Here is a 19,308-nt window from a genome sequence, read left to right as displayed (position 1 = left end):
GCTGGGAATTTTCCTCCCGCTGTCCCCCTCCCCGAGGCCCCCTTGGCAGCTGGGGTGGGGGGAGAAGGTCGCCCGCTGGTTGCCCATATGGTCCTGGGCTTCAGTCCTGCAGCGCCCAACCCCCCACCCCACCCCCCAGCCATGGGGTGGAAATGGAGGTGATGGCACCCGCAGGAGATGTCCCTCGGGGGGCTGACGGGGTCCCCACTGCAGGGCCTGACACCCACCCCCCACCAAAGCCGGGGGGTGACGTCCTGGGTCCCCACGCAGCACTGCCCTGGTTGCAGAGGGGAAACTGAGGCGCTGGAGGCTGCTAAGGCTCTGTGCCCAGAAGGGGTGGGGGCGGAATGGACTTGAGGAGGTCACCCAGTCCCCACCTGAGCCACGGCGACTTCTCCCCAGCCTTCAGGCAGCTGCGGGGAGAGCTGGTCGCAAGCCCTCTCCTGCAGGGGGATGTGCTGGCTGTAAGCGCCGCGCAAAAGCTATGCGAGAGCCAAGGGCCCTGCAGAGCCACGCAAGACCCTGTGCGAGAACCGTGCCAAGGTCGTCGCAAGAGCCGAGGGCTGTGCAAGAGCGGTGCAGAACCGTGCCAAGAGCCGAGCAAGAACCAAGAGCCGTGCGAGAGCCGTGCAAAGGCCGTCAAGAGGCAAAGGCAAAGGCCGTGCAGAGCGGAGCGGAGCGGAGCCGTGCAGCGCCGAGCGGAGCCGTGCAGCGCCGTGCAGGACTCGCGATCCGAGCTGCCGGCCGACCGTGCCTCAGTTTCCCTCCTCGCTCCGCCATCTCTGCCCGGCGCATCCTCCCCGAGGACGCTGCCAGGGCCGCTCCAGGCTCCTGCGCCGGTCCCGCCGGCTCCCGATCCCCCCTTAAGCCGTTTGTGCCCCCCCCGCAATGTCCTCCGCCGCTGCCTCCGGTGGGTGCCGGGGTCCGGAGCGGGGCCGCCCCTGGAGGGGAGCGGGGGAGGGGGCGTGTCCACGAGGGCGTGGTCTCGGCGCGGGGGGCGCGGCCCCAGCCAATGAGGACGCGCGGTTAGTGTGAGGGGCGGGGCTTGAGGCGGAAGTCGGCGGGCGGGGCTCTGCGCGGCCGTCGCCGCGGAGCTGGGGGGAGGAGGAGCCGTGGCGGCGGCGGCGGCGGCCGAGGCCGTGGGAGGGCGGCGGCAGCGGCCCGGCCCGGTCCCGGGAGCCATGCGGCGGCCGTAGCCATGCAGCGAACCGAGCTGCGGGACGGGGAGGCGGCGGCGGCCGCCGCGGCCTCTTACCGTGTGCTCAGCCGCCTGCTGGGCTATGGGGCCGGGCCGGAGGCGGGAGCGGCGGGCGGCGCCGGTACCGGCGCGATGGGTTCGGGGCCGTTGGGCCCCGGCGGAGGCCGGCTGCCTATGGCCGCGTTACCGGGCGGCGGGGTTCTCCGGAGCCCGCGGCCTCCGCCGCAGCTGATGGTGTTCCGCAACGCGGCGGAGGGGCGGCCCGGCGAGGAGGGCGGCCCGGCGGTGGGGGGCGGCGGCGGCGGCGATGGTGGCGGCGGCGGCGGCATCATCCTCGGCGGGGGGGACCCGGTGGGAGGCGGCGGAGAGCTGCTGTGCCCGCGGCACCGCTGCGCCCTGGAGCCCAAAGCGGCGGCGCGCTGGGGAGCGGCACCGGCGGGCGGGCTGGAGCTGCAGCTGGCGGCGCTGGGGCTGCGACCGCCCGGGCTGGCCACCAAGGGACCGGCGGGATGCCCCTGCCCCTGCCCCTGCCTCGGCCAGCCGCCCCCGAGCGGACCCGCCGCCGAAGAAACCAGCGACGCGTTACTGGTGCTGGAAGCGCTGGAGCCCGACGAGGCCGGGAGCTGCTCCGACGAGGAGCCCGGGTCCCCCGGCCGCGGAGCCCCCCGCGCCGCCGCCGCCGCCGCCGGGAGAGGAGCCGCCGGTACCGGCGGCCCCGTGCCGCCGCCTCCCGTCGCCCCCGGGGGAGCCGGCGCCAGGAAGGGCTCGTTGAAGATCCGTCTCAGCCGCCTCTTCCGCACCAAGAGCTGCAGCGGGGGCTCGGCCACCGGGGACGCCGCCATCACCGGCACCGAGGGCCGGCGCGCCGGCGAGCTGCCCGCCTCGACCGGCAGCCTGACCGATGTCTGCGGGGCCCGCGGCCGAGAGCAGGAGGCGGGCAGGTACGGCGGGGTCCGCGGGTACTGCGGGGGGGCTCGGCCGGGCTGGGGCTTTGGGGGTGACCTGGGGCGGCGGCGCCGTGGGGTTGGGGTCGCTGGGAGCAGCCACCGGCGGCGGCGGCAGCTGGGAGAGCTGGATGGGAGCTGGCAGGGGGGCGCTTTGTGAGCCCCCGGGGCGGGCTGAGGGGGTGGCAGCGGGCTGATGGCTTGCCCGGGGGGGACTGGCAGGGCTGGGAGCTGTCCTGCGGGGGGCAGTTGGATTTGGGGGGCAGTTTCTTCCCCCGAAGGGGCTGTGGTGGAACCCCCATCCCTGGAGGGGGTCTCAGAGCTGTGGTGCTGAAGTGGACCTGGCTGATCTGCCAAGGTCTGCTCCACCCCAGACCATTCCATGTCTCCCTGGCCCCCGTGCATGTCCCTCAGCCCCGAGCCTGGGTCTCTTCTGAGCGGTTCTTGAGGCCTCCTCTTCTCCAGGGGGGTCAGGAGGGGCAGGGGCAGGCTGCCCTGGGCCCTCCATCTGCAGAGGGGGTGGTGGAAAACCCTCCAGGAGCTGGGGGCAGGTGGAGAAGCTGCTGGAGCCCCAGGCTGGCCTCTGGTGGCACCACACTGAGCCCCCCCCCAGGGCACTGAGCCCCCAGGGCTCTGCTTCCTCTCACCCTCCTGTCCCTTGTAGAGCAATTCCCTGAGGCTCCCAGTTGGGTCCTGGCCTCCATGGTGTGGGGAGGGGGCTGCTGCCCTCCCAGTGCTCCATGGGCAGGAGATGGCTGGAGGGACAAATCCTGGCACCTGCTGAGGTGGGGCTCTGCCTCCCCCTCTTCCTCAGCCCTGCTCCCCGGGCTCCAGCACCCTTCAGCTGCTTGCCCTGCTCCAGCCTTGTGCTCTGGCAGGAGCCAGGAGCTGCTGGGTGCCAGCTGGGGAGGGGAGAGGGCTGCTCTGGACCCTCTCTGCTCAGGCTCTGCTGGAGCTGGGCCTCCTGTGCTCCAGAAACCACTGCCTGGAGCCTTTCCAGCAGCAGGAGTGGAATTCCTGGTGGAGCAGGCAGGGAGAACGTGCCCAAGGTCTGTGCTGCCAGCCCAGGAGCAGCAGGAGCTCCTGGGGTGGAATTTTCCAGCCCACTCCTGTCCCCCCCCTGGGTTGCTTAACCTCTGCAGGGCCTTTTCTTGGGGGGGGGGAGGGAGGGAGGGAGGTGTTGCCTCCTGGGGCCAGCTGGAGACCTGTTGAGCTGGCTCCCAGGGAGCTTTCCCTCAGCCTCCCTCCTGAAGATGCTGACCCAAAAGCAGCCCAAGAAATGCAGCCAGGAGCCCAAAGTGACCTCCCAGGGCAGCTTGACCCTCCCTGGGGGCAGCTTGACCCTCCCTGGGGGCAGCTTGGCCCTCCCTGGGGGCAGCTTGGCCCTCCCTGGGGGCAGCTTGGCCCTCCCTGGGGGCAGCTTGGCCCTCCCTGGGGGCAGCTTGGCCCTCCCTGGGGGCAGCTTGGCCCTCCCTGGGGGCTGCTTCACCCTCCCTGGGGGCTGCTTCACCCTCCCTGGGGGCTGCTTCACCCTCCCTGGGGGCTGCTTCACCCTCCCTGGGGGCTGCTTCACCCTCCCTGGGGGCTGCTTCACCCTCCCTGGGGGCTGCTTCACCCTCCCTGGGGGCTGCTTCACCCTCCCTGGGGCCTCCCACCCACTGTCCCTCCTGAGGGCAGGATGGAGCTGGACCTCACCAGGAGCTGCTCAAAGTAGCTTTATGGTTGGCAGTCCTGGCTCCAGCTCTGGGCTCCAAGGAGAGCCTCCTAGGAGCTGCTGGGGAGAGCCCAGCAGGGGCTGCTGGAGGTGCTGAGGGGACAGAGCTGCTCAGCTCTGAGAGCCTGGAGAGTAGCAGCCCCAGGGGGGAGCTCAGCAAGGAGCTAAAGGCTGGGAGGGGGCAGGGGGCTGGGGGCAGACCCTGCTCAGTGCTGCCCAGGGGCAGGGCAAGGGGCACAGAGTGGAGCCTGGGGGGCAAGAGGCTGGGGCCAGACTCTGCTCAGTGCTGCCCAGGGGCAGGGCAAGAGGCACAGAGTGGAGCCTGGGGGGCAGGAGGCTGGGGCCAGACTCTGCTCAGTGGTGCCCAGGGACAGGGCAAGGGGCACAGAGTGGAGCCTGGGGGGCAGGAGGCTGGGGGCAGGCTCTGCTCAGTGGTGCCCAGGGGCAGGGCAAGGGGCACAGAGTGGAGCCTGGGGGGCAGGAGGCTGGGGGCAGGCTCTGCTCAGTGGTGCCCAGGGGCAGGGCAAGAGGCACAGAGTGGAGCCTGGGGGGCAGGAGGCTGGGGGCAGACTCTGCTCAGTGGTGCCCAGGGGCAGGGCAAGGGGCACAGAGTGGAGCCTGGGGGCAAGAGGCTGGGGGCAGACTCTGCTCAGTGGTGCCCAGGGGCAGGGCAAGAGGCACAGAGTGGAGCCTGGGGGCAAGAGGCTGGGGGCAGACTCTGCTCAGTGGTGCCCAGGGACAGGGCAAGAGGCACAAAGTGGAGCCTGGGGGGCAAGAGGCTGGGGCCAGGCTTTGCTCAGTGCTGCCTAGGGGCAGGCCAAGAGGCACAGAGTGGAACCTGGGGGGCAAGAGGCTGGGGGCAGACTCTGCTCAGTGGTGCCCAGGGGCAGGCCAAGGGGCACAGAGTGGAGCCCAGGAGGAGAAAGCTGTTTGGTGTGAGGCTGCTGGAGGCCTGGAGCAGGCTGCCCAGAGAGGTTGTGCAGAGCTCCCAACCCCCCCTGGGCACTGTGCTGCTGCTGGGCATTGTGCTGGGGGTGCCCTGCTGGGGGGCAGGGGGGGGCTTGGGCTGGGTGGGCTCCAGAGGTCCCTTCCAGCCCCACCCTGGGATTCCCTGAGCCCTTTCTTGCTCTCCTGCTGCTGGGAAGGAGGAACCTCCCCAGCTGGTGGCTGCAGAGTGTCCCTGCTGTGGTGCCAGCCTGGTGCCAGCCCTGCTCCTCCCCAGCTGCCTGCCAGGCTGGGGGCAGAGCTGCTCCTCCCTGAGCCCAGGAGTGGGGGAGGAGGTTTTTTTTGGGGGGTGGAGGTTGCATGGCTGACCAACTGCCCTCCTCCAAAGGGGAGGTGGAGGTGTGAGAGGCCTGGAGACCCCTGCCCGGCCCAGCCCAGCCCTGGGGGCTGAGCCATCAGGGGGAGGAGCTCTGAGTGCTTTGCTCCCTGAGCTGCTGGCATTAGAGGGGCTTTAGCTCACAGCTGGGTGGCTCAGCCCTGGCAGGAGGTGAAGGCCTCCTCCATCTGCTGCATGCTCCCAGGGTGCTCTCTCTGAGCTCAGAGCTCAGCTTCCTGCTCCCTCTGGAGCAGCCCTCCTTGCATCTGCTGCCTGGGAGCCTTCCCCAGGGGGTGGGGGGGAGAAGTCTCCCCTGGAGTGGGGCTGTGGGAGGAGGTTTGGTGTCCAGCCCTTAGGGATCTGCAGGGGGTTGGGTTGGAAGGGAACCTTCAAGGGTCAGGGTCCCTTCCCCCCCCCACCCCTGCCAGGGGCAAGGGACATCTCCCACCAGCCCAGGCTGCTCCTCCCCCAGCCTGGCCCTGAGCACCTCCAGGGAGGGCTTCAGGAGGCTGTGAGCAGAGATGGAGGAGTGAAGCACAAGGCTCAGGGTCAAGTCCTTGCTGGGGAGGAGGCTGGAGGGAGGAGAAGACCTCCAAGGGGAGCAGTGTGAGCCCTGGGGAGGCCTGGATGACCTCCTGGGTGCTCTGGGGAGCTCCTGCAGATCCCAGGGGTGCAGTCAGCTGCCTGCAAGGGAGGGGGGGCTGGAGGGAGAGCCTTTTCTCTCACCAGCACAGGGGAGTTGCAGGAACTTGGAGTAACCTCCTCCTGGGAGCCTCTGGGCTCCAGTGTGAGCTGGGGGGGCAAGAGGCTGAGGCCAGACTCTGCTCAGTGCTGCCCAGGGGCAGGGCAAGGGGCACAGAGTGGAGCCTGGGGGGCAAGAGGCTGGGGCCAGGCTCTGCTCAGGGGTGCCCAGGGGCAGGGCAAGGGGCACAGAGTGGAGCCTGGGGGGCAGGAGGCTGGGGCCAGGCTCTGCTCAGTGCTGCCCAGGGACAGGGCAAGAGGCACAGAGTGGAGCCTGGGGGGCAAGAGGCTGGGGCCAGGCTCTGCTCAGTGCTGCCCAGGGGCAGGGCAAGGGGCACAGAGTGGAGCCCAGGAGCAGAAAGCTGTTTGGTGTGAGGCTGCTGGAGGCCTGGAGCAGGCTGCCCAGAGAGGTTGTGCAGAGCTCCCAACCCACCCTGGGCACTGTGCTGCTGGGGGAGCCCTGCTGGGGGGCAGGGGGGCTTGGGCTGGTTGGGCTCCAGAGGTCCAAGAGGCTGAGGGGGCAAGAGGCTGGGTCCAGGCTCTGCTCAGTGGTGCCCAGGGGCAGGGCAAGGGGCACAGAGTGGAGCCTGGGGGACAAGAGGCTGGGCCCAGGCTCTGCTCAGTGGTGCCCCAGGGGCAGTCCAAAGGGGCACAAAGTGGAGCCCAGGAGCTTGCAGCTGAGCAGGAGGAGCCAAAGCCTTTGCTGTGAGGGTGCTGGAGGCTGCCCCAGAGAGGCTGTGGAGTCTCCTCCTCCCCTTTGGGCTTCCTCAGGCATCTAAACCTAGCTCAGGGGGTTCTGCTTCCCAGCAGAGGACAGCCCCCAGCCCCAGCTTCACTGCTTGGCTGCCCTGCTTCAGCCCAGGTGCTGCTGGGGGAGCTGACTCAGCTCTGAAGGAGGGGGAAGGTTGGCCTGGGTGGTGGGAAGCCTTCTCTGACTGCAGCTTTCTCCTCCTCCTCCTCCCCCCCAGGAAACACAAACTGACAAGAACCCAAAGTGCCTTTTCCCCGGTGGTGTTCAGCCCTCTCTTCACAGGTAAGGCTCTGGCAGCTCTCCAGCCTGGCCTCAGAGGAGCTGCAGCTGCTTCAGCCCCCTGGGGAGGGGGTGGGCTGCCTGATCTCCCCAGCTCCCCACCCTGCTGGGGTGGATTTGAGCCCTGAATTTATCCTCCAGAGCCTGCAGAGGTTGCTGCCCCTCTCCCCAGCTCCCCACCCTGCTGGGGTTGATCCTGGGCCATGAGCTCCTCCAGTGGCTGTTGCCCCTTCCCCTGTGCCCTGTCCCCAGCTCCCCACTCTGCTGGGGTGGATTTGAGCCATGAGCTCACCCTGCAGAGGTTGCTGCCCCTGCCCCCAGCTCCCCACTCTGCTGGGGTGGATTTGAGCCATGAGCTCACCCTGCAGAGGTTGCTGCCCCTGCCCCCAGCTCCTCACCCTGCTGGGGTGGATTTGAGCCATGAGCTCACCCTGCAGAGGTTGCTGCCCCTTCCCTTGTCCCCTGTCCCCAGCTCCCCACCCTGCTGGGGTTGATCCTGGGCCATGAGCTCCTCCAGAGGTTGCTGCCTCTGCCCCCAGCTCCCCACCTCACTGGGACTGATTCTGGGCCATGAGTTCATCCTCCAGAGCCTGCAGCGGTTGTTGCCCCTTCCCCTGTCCCCAGCTCCCCACCCTGCTGGGGTTGATCCTGGGCCATGAGCTCCTCCAGAGGTTGCTGCCCCTTCCCCTGTGCCCTGTCCCCAGCTCCCCACCTGCTGGGGTGGATTTGAGCCCTGAGTTCATCCTCCAGAGCCTGCAGAGGTTGTTGCCCCTTCCCCTGTCCCCAGCTCCTCACTCTGCTGGGGTTGATCTTGGGCCATGAGCTCCTCCAGTGGTTGTTGCCCCTTCCCTTGTCCCCTGTCCCCAGCTCCCCACCTCACTGGAACTGATTCTGGGCTATGAGTTCATCCTCCAGAACCTGCAGAGGTTGCTGCCCCTTCCCTTGTCCCCTGTCCCCAGCTCCCCACCCTGCTGGGGTTGATCCTGGGCCATGAGCTCCTCCAGAGGTTGCTGCCTCTTCCCTTGTCCCCTGTCCCCAGCTCCCCACTCTGCTGGGGTGGATTTGAGCCATGAGCTCACCCTGCAGAGGTTGCTGCCCCTGTCCCCAGCTCCCCACCCTGCTGGGGTTGATCCTGGACCATGAGCTCCTCCAGAGGTTGCTGCCCCTTCCCCCAGCTCCTCACCTCCCTGAGACTGATTCTGGGCCATGAGTTTATCCTCCAGAGCCTGCAGAGGTTGTTGCCCCTGCCCTTGCCCCCAGCTCCCCACTCTGCTGGGGTGGATTTGAGCCATGAGCTCCTGCAGAGGTTGCTGCTCCTGTCCCCAGATCCTCACCCTGCTGGGGTTGATCCTGGGCCCTGAGCTCCTCCAAAGGTTGCTGCCCCTGCCCCTGTGCCCTGTCCCCAGCTCCTCACCCTGCTGGGGCTGATCCTGGGCCATGAGCTCACCCTGCAGAGGTTGCTGCCCCTGCTGCCCCCCAGCTGCCCCTGGTGAGGCTGTGCAGAGCTGCCCTGCTGACAGCCTTGCTCCCTCTGCTCCCTGCAGGTGAGACAGTGTCCCTGGTGGATGTGGACATCTCCCAGCGGGGGCCTTGCCTCCCCCCAGCCTCCAACTCCACCTCCTCCACCACGAAGGAGCCTCAGCCTGCTAGGTAGGACCTGGGGCAGCCTGTGCTTGGCTGGCCCTGCCTGGGGGCTGTGGGACCTGCAGCAGCATCCTTGAGCAGGGGGCTGCAGCAGGGGGCTGCCTGCCTGCCTCACCCTCCCTTGGCAGAGGGCTTCTGGCTGCTCAGGCACAGGCTGCCCAGGGGAGGCTGGGGCTGGCCCCTGCCTGGAGGTGCTCAGGGCCAGGCTGGATGAGGCCTGGAGCAGCCTGGGCTGGGGGGAGGGGTCCCTGCTGATGGCAGGGGGTTGGAGCTGGCTGAGCCTTGAGCTCCCTTCCAACCCTGGCAGCTCTGTGACTCCAGCCCCTGCCCTCCTGCTGCTGTGTGGCTGAGCACCCTGCAGAGCTGCTGCTTGGCCTCTGGGGAGGATCTGGCCCAGCCTGCAAGGACCCAGCTGCACCCCCAGGAGTGCTGAGCAGCCTGGCAGGAGGGCTGGGGAGGGACTGCTGAGGGTGTCAGGGAGGGATAGGGCTGGGGGGGATGGAATGGAGCTGGGGGTGGGGAGATTGAGGCTGGAGGGGAGGAGAGGAGGAAGTTCGTCCCTATGAGAGTGGTGAAGGCCTGGGATGGGTTTGTGCAGGGAGGTGGTTGGGGGCCTGCCCCTGGGGGTCTTTAAGCCCAGGCTGGAGGAGGCTGTGGCCAGGCCTGGCCTGGTGTGGGCTGTCCCTGCCCGTGGCAGGGGGCTGGGGGCTGCCTGAGCCTTGGGGTCCCTTCCCACCCTGCCTGATCCTGTGATCCTGTGAGCTCCCTGCCAGCCCTCCCCCCTCTGCTGGGGGCTGCCTGCTGGGGGCTGCCTGCTCCCCCCCTCTGCTGGGGGCTGCCTGCTCCCCCCCCTGGCTGGGGGCTGCCTGCTCCCCCCCTGGCTGGGGGCTGCCTGCTCCCCCCCCTGGCTGGGGGCTGCCTGCTCCCCCCCTGGCTGGGGGCTGCCTGCTCCCCCCCTGGCTGGGGGCTGCCTGCTCCCCCCTGGCTGGGGGCTGCCTGCTCCCCCCCTGGCTGGGGGCTGCCTGCTCCCCTCTGGCTGGGGGCTGCCTGCTCCCCTCTGGCTGGGGGCTGCCTGCTCCCCCTGGCTGGGGGCTGCCTGCTCCCCCTCTGGCTGGGGGCTGCCTGCTCCCCCTGGCTGCCTGCTCCCCCTGGCTGGGGGCTGCCTGCTCCCCTGGCTGGGGGCTGCCTGCTCCCCTGGCTGGGGGCTGCCTGCTCCCCTGGCTGGGGGCTGCCTGCTCCCCCTGGCTGGGGGCTGCCTGCTCCCCCTGGCTGGGGGCTGCCTGCTCCCCCTGGCTGGGGGCTGCCTGCTCCCCTGGCTGGGGGCTGCCTGCTCCCCTCTGCTGGGGGCTGCCTGCTCCCCCTCTGCTGGGGGCTGCCTGCTCCCCCTCTGCTGGGGGCTGCCTGCTCCCCTCTGCTGGGGGCTGCCTGCTCCCCTCTGGCTGGGGGCTGCCTGCTCCCCCCCCTCTGCTGGGGGCTGCCTGCTCCCCTGGCTGGGGGCTGCCTGCTCCCCCCCTCTGCTGGGGGCTGCCTGCTCCCCTCTGCTGGGGGCTGCCTGCTCCCCTCTGCTGGGGGCTGCCTGCTCCCCTCTGCTGGGGGCTGCCTGCTCCCCCCCTCTGCTGGGGGCTGCCTGCACCCCCTGGCTGCCTGCTCCCCCTGGCTGGGGGCTGCCTGCTCCCCCCCTGGCTGGGGGCTGCCTGCTCCCCCCCTGGCTGGGGGCTGCCTGCTCCCCCCCTGGCTGGGGGCTGCCTGCTCCCCCCCTGGCTGGGGGCTGCCTGCTCCCCCCCCTGGCTGGGGGCTGCCTGCTCCCCCCCTGGCTGGGGGCTGCCTGCTCCCCCCCTGGCTGGGGGCTGCCTGCTCCCCTCTGCTGGGGGCTGCCTGCTCCCCCCCTGGCTGGGGGCTGCCTGCTCCCCTCTGCTGGGGGCTGCCTGCTCCCCTGGCTGGGGGCTGCCTGCTCCCCTGGCTGGGGGCTGCCTGCTCCCCCCTGGCTGGGGGCTGCCTGCTCCCCCCCTGGCTGGGGGCTGCCTGCTCCCCCCCCTGGCTGGGGGCTGCCTGCTCCCCTGGCTGGGGGCTGCCTGCTCCCCCCCTGGCTGGGGGCTGCCTGCTCCCCCTGGCTGGGGGCTGCCTGCTCCCCCTCTGCTGGGGGCTGCCTGCTCCCCCTCTGCTGGGGGCTGCCTGCTCCCCCCCCTGGCTGGGGGCTGCCTGCTCCCCTGGCTGGGGGCTGCCTGCTCCCCCTCTGCTGGGGGCTGCCTGCTCCCCCCCTGGCTGGGGGCTGCCTGCTCCCCTGGCTGGGGGCTGCCTGCTCCCCCCTCTGCTGGGGGCTGCCTGCTCCCCCCCTCTGCTGGGGGCTGCCTGCTCCCCCCCTGGCTGGGGGCTGCCTGCTCCCCCCCTGGCTGGGGGCTGCCTGCTCCCCCTCTGGCTGGGGGCTGCCTGCTCCCCCTCTGGCTGGGGGCTGCCTGCTCCCCCTCTGGCTGGGGGCTGCCTGCTCCCCCCTGGCTGGGGGCTGCCTGCTCCCCCTGGCTGGGGGCTGCCTGCTCCCCCCCTGGCTGGGGGCTGCCTGCTCCCCTGGCTGGGGGCTGCCTGCTCCCCCTCTGCTGGGGGCTGCCTGCTCCCCCCCTGGCTGGGGGCTGCCTGCTCCCCTGGCTGGGGGCTGCCTGCTCCCCCTCTGGCTGGGGGCTGCCTGCTCCCCCTCTGCTGGGGGCTGCCTGCTCCCCCCCCTGGCTGGGGGCTGCCTGCTCCCCTGGCTGGGGGCTGCCTGCTCCCCTCTGCTGGGGGCTGCCTGCTCCCCCTGGCTGCCTGCTCCCCCTGGCTGGGGGCTGCCTGCTCCCCCCCTGGCTGGGGGCTGCCTGCTCCCCCCCTGGCTGGGGGCTGCCTGCTCCCCCCCTGGCTGGGGGCTGCCTGCTCCCCCCCTGGCTGGGGGCTGCCTGCTCCCCCCCTGGCTGGGGGCTGCCTGCTCCCCCCCTGGCTGGGGGCTGCCTGCTCCCCCCCTGGCTGGGGGCTGCCTGCTCCCCTGGCTGGGGGCTGCCTGCTCCCCCCCTGGCTGGGGGCTGCCTGCTCCCCCCCTGGCTGGGGGCTGCCTGCTCCCCCCCCTGGCTGGGGGCTGCCTGCTCCCCCTGGCTGGGGGCTGCCTGCTCCCCTGCTGTGCTCTCTGCTGACCCTCTCTTGCCTCTCTTCTCTCCTAGATGATATCAGTGGGACTCTGCCTCCGTCTGTCCTCGTGGGTCCCATGGGCTCCTCCCTGCAGTCCTTCCCTCTGCCTCCACCTCCTCCACCCCATGCCCCAGGTCAGCTCAGCCCCAGCAGCCCCCTTCAAGCCCCTGGCTGTCCCCTCCAGGGCTCCTGCACTGCTGGGGAAGAGCTTTCTGCCCCCCACTACCCCGGGGGGGGTTTGGCCAGCAGGACCCTGCTGTGGCCTGGCTGTCCCCACAGCTGCCCAGGGGCTGGGGCTGGGTGGCAGCAGCCTCCTCCTCCTCCTCCTCCTCCTCCTCCTCCTCCTCCTCCTCCTCCTCCTCCTCCTGCTCCCTCCCCAGCCCCTTGCTGTCTCCTGGGGGTGCCTCTTGGCTTCAGCAGGGCTGCAGCCCCACACCTGAGGGCAGCTCAGAGGCTGGCAGCAGTGCTGGAGGGGAGCTGGGCTGTGAGGCTCTGGCAGCAGCACCCCAGGAGGCTTTCCCCACCCCCCCCCCATCCACTGGGGATTCCTTCAGGGCTTCCTTCCTCCTGGCCCTCTTCTCCCTCCCCTCCCAGCTGGCTGCAGGGGCAGGTGAAGGCAGCAGCTTGGTGCCCAGGCAGGAGCCAGCTGCTGCCTGCCCTGTGGCCTCTCCTGAGGGCCTCCTCCCGGGGTGCCTCAGCTCAGCTCCCTCCTGCACCCTGGAGCCGTGCCCTGGGCCCCTGGAGCCGTGCCCTGAGCCCCTGGAGCTCTGCCCTGGGCCCCTGGAGCTGTGCCCTGGGCCCCTGGAGCCGTGCCCTGGGCCCCTGGAGCCGTGCCCTGGGCCCCTGGAGCCGTGCCCTGAGCCCCTGGAGCTCTGCCCTGGGCCCCTGGAGCTGTGCCCTGGGCCCCTGGAGCCGTGCCCTGAGCCCCTGGAGCCGTGCCCTGGGCCCCTGGAGCCGTGCCCTGAGCCCCTGGAGCTGTGCCCTGGGCCCCTGGAGCTGTGCCCTGGGCCCCTGGAGCTGTGCCCTGGGCCCCTGGAGCTGTGCCCTGGGCCCCTGGAGCTGTGCCCTGGGCCCCTGGAGCTCTGCCCTGGGCCCCTGGAGCTGTGCCCTGAGCCCCTGGAGCCCTGCCCTGCGCCCCTGGAGCTGTGCCCTGAGCCCCTGGAGCTGTGCCCTGGGCCCCTGCAGCCCTGCCCTGAGCCCCTGGGGGGTTGAGCTGCTCCCTGAGGGGGTTGAGCTGCTCTCTGGGGGGGCTGAGCTGCCCCCTGGGGGGGTGAGGCTGCTCTGGGGGGGCTGTTGTGCCCCCAGGGGAGCCCATGGGCTGTGTCCTCTGTCCCCCTGCAGATGCCTTCCCGAGGGCTGTGCCCCTGAGGGTGCCAGAGGCGGTGCCAGGCCAGCCCCCCCCGGCCCTGCAGTGCCCTCTCTACCGCCCTGACTCCAGCAGCTTTGCAGCCAGCCTGAGGGAGCTGGAGAAGGTGAGGGGGCTGGGGGGGGGCTGGGGGGGGGGCTGGGGGGGCACAGCTGGGGCTCTGGGCTGGGGGGGGGTGTGGGAGTGTTTGAGTTGTCCCTTGGCAGAGCTGGGGGAGGAGGCTCACAGCATCCAGCAGCAGCTCAGAGCTCGGCAGGGCCCAGCCTGGGCTGAGCTCCTCCCCCCTGGTGAGGCCTTGGGGTGCAGGAGAGCATTGGTTGGGCATGGAAGGGGTGGGGGGAAGAGGTTTGGGGGTGGTGAGCTCTGAGGCAGCAGCAGGCAGCCCTCAGGCTCCCCAGTGGGGGCAGCCATGGTGGCATCCCCAGGGGCTTTGACCCCAAAGGCAAAGGAGGCTTGCCTGAGCCAGGACCCCCCCAGGGGCAGGCAGGGAGCAGGGGGAGGTGGTGTGGAGCAGCCTGAGGGGAGGTCTCCTGCAGGCTCAGCAGGTGCAGCTCTGCTCAGCCCCACCGAGGCCACAGGGCTCTGGGGCCAGCTCTGGGCTCCCCCAGCTCAAGAGAGGCAGAGGAGTGCTGGGGGGAGTCCAGCAGGGGCTGCAGAGAGGCTGAGGAGCAGCTCTGTGGGGAGCAAAGGAGCAGAGCAGCCCCAGAGGGGAGCTGAGCAGTGCTGAGGGAGAGCTAAAGGCTGGGAGGGGGCAAGGGGCTGGGGGCAGACTCTGCTCAGGGTTGCCCAGGGGCAGGGCAAGGGGCACAGAGTGGAGCCTGGGGGGCAGGAGGCTGGGGGCAGACCCTGCTCAGGGGTGCCCAGGGGCAGGCCAAGGGGCACAGAGTGGAGCCTGGGGGGCAGGAGGCTGGGGCCAGACTCTGCTCAGTGGTGCCCAGGGGCAGGGCAAGGGGCACAGAGTGGAGCCTGGGGGGCAGGAGGCTGGGGCCAGGCTCTGCTCAGTGGTGCCCAGGGGCAGGGCTAGGGGCACAGAGTGGAGCCTGGGGGGCAAGAGGCTGGGGCCAGGCTCTGCTCAGTGCTGCCCAGGGACAGGGCAAGAGGCACAAAGTGGAGCCCAGGAGCTTCCATCTGAGCAGAAGGAGAAAGCTGTTTGGTGTGAGGTTGCTGGGGGCCTGGAGCAGGCTGCCCAGAGAGGCTGTGCAGAGCTCCCAACCCCCCCTGGGCACTGTGCTGCTGGGGGAGCCCTGCTGGGGGAGCCCTGCTGGGGGGCAGGGGGTGAGCTGCAGAGGTCCCTGCCAGCCTCACCCTGCTGGGCTCCGTCCTGTGCTTCATGCTGAGTGCTGCAGCAGCCTGCTGAGGCTGTGTCTGTCTGCCTTGGCCAGTGTGGGTGGTACTGGGGGCCAATGACCTGGGAGGATGCAGAGATGAAGCTGAAGGGGAAGCCGGATGGATCCTTCCTGGTGCGAGACAGCTCCGACCCCAGGTACATCCTGAGCCTCAGCTTCCGCTCCCAGGGCATCACTCACCACACCAGGATGGAGCACTACAGAGGTAAGAGCCTGGGGCAGCCCTCCAGCTGCCCACAGCCCTGCTCTGGCCAGGAGGAGGGGAGGCAGCAGCAGCTCTGTGGCCTCAGCCCTGCCCTGAGGAGCTGCAGCTGGCGCAGGGCTGGCAGGGAAGGAGCTCAGGGCTCAGCCAGCTCCAACCCCCCCTGCTTGGAAGGGACCTCTGGAGGGCACTGAGGCCATCCTTGGCTGCATGTCCAGCACAAGCAGGGGCTCCAGGCCTGCTGCATGGGGAGCTGCCAGGCTGCTCAGCACCCCTGGGGTGCAGCTGGGTCCTTGCAGACCTCCTTAGGGGTCGAGCAGCAGCTCTGCAGGGTGCTTGGCTGCATGGAGTCAGGATGCAGAGGTGGGAAGGGACCTCTGGAGATCACTGAGGCTATCCTTGGTTGCATGTCCAGCACAAGGAGGGGCTCCAGGCCTGCTGCATGGGGACCTGTCAGGCTGCTCAGCACCCCTGGGGGTGCAGCTGGGTCCTTGCAGGCTGGGCCAGATCCTCCCCAGAGGCCAAGCAGCAGCTCTGCAGGGTGCTCAGCCACACAGCAGCAGGAGGCAGGGGCTGGAGTCACAGAGCTGCCAGGGTTGGAAGAGAGCTCAAGGCTCAGCCAGCTCCAACCCCCTGCCATGAGCAGGGACCCCTCCCCCCAGCCCAGGCTGCTCCAGGCCTCATCCAGCCTGGCCCTGAGCACCCTCCAGGCAGGGCCCAGCCCCAGCCTGTTGGTGCTTGGACTTGGTGAGCTTGGAGGCCTTTTGCAGCCTCCCTGCAGAGGCCCTGGGGCTGTTTCAGGCAGCTGTGGGTGGCCTTGGCTGCCTGGATGTGTTTCCTTGGCAGCTGCTGGAGCTGAGCCTTCAGCACTCACTGCAGGCTGCTGCTGGCCACACTTGGGGTCACATCCTGCCCAGGCTCAGCTCTTGAGGCAGCACCAGTGGGACATGCAGACTGGGCTCACTGGTGTGCCCTCTGCAAGCCCTGCCTCAGCTCTGAGAGCAGCCAGCCTGGGGCAGCTCAGGGTTGGGGCAGCTCAGGGTTGGGGCAGCTCAGGGCTGGGGCAGCTCAGGCTTGGAGCAGCTCAGGGCTGGGGCAGCTCAGGCTTGGAGCAGCTCAGGCTTGGGGCAGCTCAGGCTTGGGGCAGCTCAGGGCTGGGGCAGCTCAGGGCTGGGGCAGCTCAGGGCTGGGGCAGCTCAGGCTTGGGGCAGCTCAGGCTTGGGGCAGCTCAGGCTTGGGGCAGCTCAGGGCTGGGGCAGCTCAGGCTTGGGGCAGCTCAGGGCTGGGGCAGCTCAGGCTTGGGGCAGCTCAGGGTTGGGGCAGCTCAGGCTTGGGGCAGCTCAGGGCTGGGGCAGCTCAGGGCTGGGGCAGCTCAGGCTTGGGGCAGCTCAGGGCTGGGGCAGCTCAGGCTTGGGGCAGCTCAGGGCTGGGGCAGCTCAGGGTCTGGGGCAGCTCAGGCTTGGGGCAGCTCAGGCTTGGAGCAGCTCAGGGCTGGGGCAGCTCAGGGCTGGGGCAGCTCAGGCTTGGAGCAGCTCAGGGCTGGGGCAGCTCAGGCTTGGGGCAGCTCAGGCTTGGAGCAGCTCAGGCTTGGGGCAGCTCAGGGCTGGGGCAGCTCAGGCTTGGGGCAGCTCAGGGCTGGAGCAGCTCAGGCTTGGGGCAGCTCAGGGCTGGGGCAGCTCAGGCTTGGGGCAGCTCAGGGCTGGAGCAGCTCAGGCTTGGGGCAGCTCAGGGCTGGGGCAGCTCAGGCTTGGGGCAGCTCAGGGCTGGGGCAGCTCAGGGCTGGGGCAGCTCAGGCTTGGGGCAGCTCAGGGCTGGAGCAGCTCAGGGGCTGGGGCAGCTCAGGGGCTGGGGCAGCTCAGGGGCTGGGGCAGCTCAGGGCTGGGGCAGCTCAGGGTCTGGGGCAGCTCAGGGCTGGGGCAGCTCAGGGCTGGGTCTGAGCTTCCCCTCCTGGCAGCTGTGCCCCCAGGGGCTGACTCTCTGCTCTCCTGGCAGGGACCTTCAGCCTCTGGTGCCACCCCAAGTTTGAGGACCGCTGCCAGTCCGTGGTGGAGTTCATCAAGAGAGCCATCATGCACTCCAAGAATGGGAAGTTCCTCTACTTCCTCAGGTCCAGGGTTCCAGGTGAGGCTGGGGGGTGCTTGGCCCTTGGCCTTGGGTGCTGCTCAGAGCCTCCAGCCAGGCTCCAGGCCTTGCCCTCTCCCCCTGGGTGCTGCTCAGAGCCTCCAGCCAGGCTCCAGTCCTTGCCCTGTCCCCCTGGGTGCTGCTCAGAGCCTCCAGGCAGGCTCCAGTCCTTGCCCTCTCCCCCTGGGTGCTGCTCAGAGCCTCCAGGCAGGCTCCAGTCCTTGCCCTCTCCCCCTGGGTGCTGCTCAGAGCCTCCAGCCAGGCTCCAGTCCTGGCCCTCTCCCCCTGGGTGCTGCTCAGAGCTTCCAGCCAGGCTCCAGTCCTTCCCCTCTCCCCCTGGGTGCTGCTCAGAGCCTCCAGCCAGGCTCCACTCCTTCCCCTCTCCCCCTGGGTGCTGCTCCCCTCCACCCCTGAGGGGCAGAGTCTGACCTTGCTGCCATGTCTCTGGTGGGAGGAGGTTCAGGACCTGCCTCTGCCCTGTGTCCTCTCCTCCTGCCTGGCCCAGGGGGTGGAGGAGGCTGCTCCCAGCCCACAGCAGTGGGGGGCTGTGGCCAGGGCCAGTGTGGAGCTGGTGCTGTGCCCCCAGGGCCCCTGGCTGAGCTCCCAGAGGCTGAAGGAGCAGCCTTGGGGGGGTGGGGGGTGGGCAGAGCCCAGCCTTCAGTTGCTTGCTGTGCTTTGGCTCTCTCCAGAGCTGGCTCCCAGCTTCCTGAGCTGCCTGCAGCAGTTCTGAGCCCATCTCAGCTGTGGAGAGCTTCTCCTTCTGTGCCTTTCACTCCCTTGTCCTTGGAGCCAAGGCAGCAGGGAGGGGGGTCAGGAGTGGCAGCAGCTTTGAGTCCTCCTCCCCACACAGCCCCAAACCTGCTGCTGGGAGCCAGCTCAGCTCCCCAGAGCTCCCTCCTGCTGCTCCTGCTGACCTCCTGGCTCCTGTGGGGCTTGGCTGTTGCCCTTCCCCTGGGAGGAGGAGGAGGAGGCTGGGGGGGGCTGGATGCAGCTGGCTTGCAGCCTGCTGAGGTTAGGGAGGTTGCTTGAGCCAAGCTGCTGCCACCTCTGCCTCTGTGCCCAGGCCTTGAGAGCTGAAGGATGAGCAGCCCTGGCCCAGCTTGGGGCTGCCCAGACCCTGCAGAAGGGTAGGGCTTGGGAGTGACCTCTGGAGCTTGTGGCACCCAGGGCAGGGCACCCAGGAGCTCACCCCAAGTGGTTTCTGAGTGCCTCCAGAGCAGGAGACTCCACAGCCTCCCTGGGCAGCCTGCTGCAGGGCTCAGCACCCCTCAGAGGGACAAAGCTTTCCCTTTCCTCTGGCTCCTCCTCTGCTCCAGCTGCCCCCAGTGCCCCCTTGGGCTGTCCTTGGCCATCCCTGAGCAGAGCCTGGCTGCAGCCCTGCCCAGCTTTATCAGCAGCACTGGGGGCAGCCCTCAGGCTGCTCTGCTCCCAGCTCCTCAGGCTGTGCTCCCAGGGAGATGTTGCCCTGCCTGCAGCAGCTCTGTGCCTCTGGGCTGGGCTCTGCCAGGCAGCTCCCTGAGCTCCTTCTTGAGCTGAGGGGCCCAGGGCTGGGCACAGCATCCCAGCTGTGGCCTCAGCAGGGCAGAGCAGAGTCCTTAGGAGCAGAGAGCTAATTATCTAACCCTTCACAGCCTGGGTTGGAAGGGACCCTCCAAGGTCACCCTGCAGGCAGCTGGGAGCCCCCCGGCCGGAGCAGGCTGCCCAGGGCCACATCAGAGCTGACCCTGAGGGGCTGCAGGGCAGGGCAGGGCAGGGGGAGCAGGAGCCTCTCTCTTGGCCTCCTCACCCACCCTGGGCTGGGTGTTTTCTCCTGTGCCCAAGGTCTGCCTCCCACCCCTGTGCAGCTGCTGTACCCAGTCTCCAGGTTCAGCAACCTCAAGTCCCTGCAGCCACCTCTGCCGCTTCCGCATCCGCCAGCTGGTGCGGATCGACCACATCCCCCAGCTGCCCCCTGCCCAAGTGAGTCTGGGGCTGCTGCCCCCTGCCTGCCCCCTGCCAGCCTGCCCCCTGCCTGCCCTGCCTGCCCTGCCCCCTGCCTGCCTGCCCCCTGCCAGCCCCTGCCTTCCCTTCCCTCCTTCCGCATCCGCCAGCTGGTGCGGATCGACCACATCCCCCAGCTGCCCCTGCCCAAGTGAGTCTGGGGCTGCTGCCCCCTGCCAGTCCTGCCCCTGCCAGTCCTGCCCCCTGCCAGTCCTGCCCCCTGCCAGCCTGCCCCTGCCTGCCCTGCCTGCCCTGCCCCCTGCCTGCCTGCCCCCTGCCAGCCCCCTGCCTTCCCTTCCCTCCTTCCGCATCCGCCAGCTGGTGCGGATCGACCCTCATCCCCCAGCTGCCCCTGCCCAAGTGAGTCTGGGGCTGCTGCCCCCTGCCAGCCCTGCCCCCTGCCAGCCCTGCCCCCTGCCAGCCCTGCCCCCTGCCAGCCCCTGCCCCCTGCCTGCCCCCTGCCTGCCTGCCCCCTGCCTGCCTGCCCCCCTGCCTGCCTGCCTCTGCCAGCCCTGCCCCCCTGCCTGCCTGCCCCCTGCCCTGCCCTGCCTGCC

At 70.0% G+C, this 19,308-nt stretch overlaps 1 protein-coding gene across 1 annotated transcript; it reads left to right on the top strand.

The window, feature by feature from the left end:
- Positions 1 to 1,084: 1,084 nt before the first annotated feature.
- On the top strand, positions 1,085 to 19,114 carry SOCS7 (suppressor of cytokine signaling 7; the record flags this gene model as incomplete). The annotated part of the gene is given in 12 exon segments (XM_068171132.1): positions 1,085 to 2,139; positions 6,887 to 6,951; positions 8,493 to 8,539; positions 8,541 to 8,598; positions 11,772 to 11,873; positions 13,081 to 13,211; positions 14,488 to 14,656; positions 16,646 to 16,774; positions 18,596 to 18,663; positions 18,665 to 18,733; positions 18,829 to 18,905; positions 19,036 to 19,114. Coding segments are annotated over 12 exon segments (1,935 nt in total), but the record flags the coding sequence as incomplete, so codon positions are not given.
- Positions 19,115 to 19,308: the final 194 nt, after the last annotated feature.

Source organism: Melanerpes formicivorus, unplaced genomic scaffold (genome assembly GCF_026170545.1).
Source record: "Melanerpes formicivorus ecotype bairdi unplaced genomic scaffold, bMelFor1.0.p_v2 SCAF_1931, whole genome shotgun sequence".
In the NCBI taxonomy this organism is placed as follows: Eukaryota; Metazoa; Chordata; class Aves; order Piciformes; family Picidae; genus Melanerpes; species Melanerpes formicivorus.
The sequence above is the reverse complement of the archived record's forward strand: the minus strand, read 5'-3'. Positions and strand labels throughout refer to the sequence as shown.